A 1,193-nucleotide genomic window follows, 5' to 3' on the forward strand; every position below is an offset into this window, starting at 1 on the left:
TTATTTTTAAGATCATTACTCTAACGTCGTGGTTGAAAAACATTTTTTTAATGAGTCGCCATGTGTCTAGTCAAATTATGTTTTTTAGTAAAACCTTTGGCACAGATCATACAGGAGAAGGGCTTCTCACCTGTGTGAATTCTGATGTGTTCATTAAGATTACATTTAAATCTAAAGGTTTTTCCACAGGACAAACATTCAAAAGGTTTCTCGCTGGTGTGAACTCTGATGTGTCGATTAAGAGCAGATTGGAAGGTGAAGCTTTTTTCACAGGACAGACATTCATAAATCTTCCCTGTATGAGTTCTCATATGTTCATACACTGAATCACTTCTTTTGAATATTTTTCCACAAGTCTTACAAGAATAAGGTCCTTCATCTGAATGAATGGTCATGTGACAAACCAAATTACAATGTTGTGTAAAACTTTTGCCACAAAGCGTACAGGAGAATGGCTTCTCACCTGTGTGGGTTCTCATGTGTCGATTGAGAACAGATTTAAAGGTGAAGCTTTTCCCACAGGACATACATGTAAAAGGCTTTTCACCTGTGTGAATTCTGATGTGACTTGTCAAATTACCCTTTTCTGTAAAACTTTTGCCACAGCTCATACAGGAGAAAGGCTTCTCACATGTGTGAACTCTCATGTGTACATCAAGGTGAGATTTCTTAGGGAAGCTTTTTCCACAGGACACACATTCATAAATCTTCCCCACCGTGTGAGTTTTCATGTGTTTAATCCCCAAATCTCTTCTTTTGAACATTTTCCCACAGGTCTTACAAGAAAAAGGTCTTTCATCTGAGTGAGTTGTCGTATGTCTAGTTAAATCACTTTTTTGACCAAAACCTTTGCCACAAATTGTACAGGAGAACAGCTTCTTATTTGTGTGAACTCTGATATGTTTATTTAGAGTGCTTTTTTCTCTGAAGCTTTTTCCACACGACAGACATTCATAAATCTTCTGACCTGCGTGAGTTTTCATGTGATCTATTAAATGTTCTTTTTTTAGAAATCTTTCTCCACATGTCAAACAGGGGAGTGGTTCCTCTCCCATATGTCCGGTCTCCTGCTTCAGACCAAGCTGCTCTTCATGCTCACTTATGGGGAACTCCATGGTTTCATTTTTTGTCCAGGGATATTCTGGCTTTTGCTGCTCTTCTTTTATCTGCAAAGTTTGTGGTTCCTCTTGTTC

At 38.1% G+C, this 1,193-nt stretch overlaps 1 protein-coding gene across 1 annotated transcript; it reads right to left on the reverse strand.

The window, feature by feature from the left end:
* Positions 1–6: 6 nt before the first annotated feature.
* Positions 7–1,187, reverse strand: LOC107100494 (gastrula zinc finger protein XlCGF57.1-like). Its single transcript, XM_015398998.1, has one exon. The coding sequence runs from the start codon at positions 1,113–1,115 to the stop codon at positions 48–50; it is 1,068 nt and encodes a 355-aa protein (XP_015254484.1). The 5' UTR covers positions 1,116–1,187; the 3' UTR covers positions 7–47.
* Between the last annotated feature and the right edge of the window lie 6 nt (positions 1,188–1,193).

This window comes from Cyprinodon variegatus, unplaced genomic scaffold (assembly GCF_000732505.1).
Source record: "Cyprinodon variegatus isolate N-32 unplaced genomic scaffold, C_variegatus-1.0 Scaffold979, whole genome shotgun sequence".
Classification (NCBI taxonomy): Eukaryota; Metazoa; Chordata; class Actinopteri; order Cyprinodontiformes; family Cyprinodontidae; genus Cyprinodon; species Cyprinodon variegatus.

What these genes read in the sequence shown, in the direction of transcription:
- LOC107100494 (XM_015398998.1), bottom strand. Translation starts at nt 1,115, where the DNA reads ATGGAGTTCCCCATAAGTGAGCATGAAGAGCAGCTTGGTCTGAAGCAG.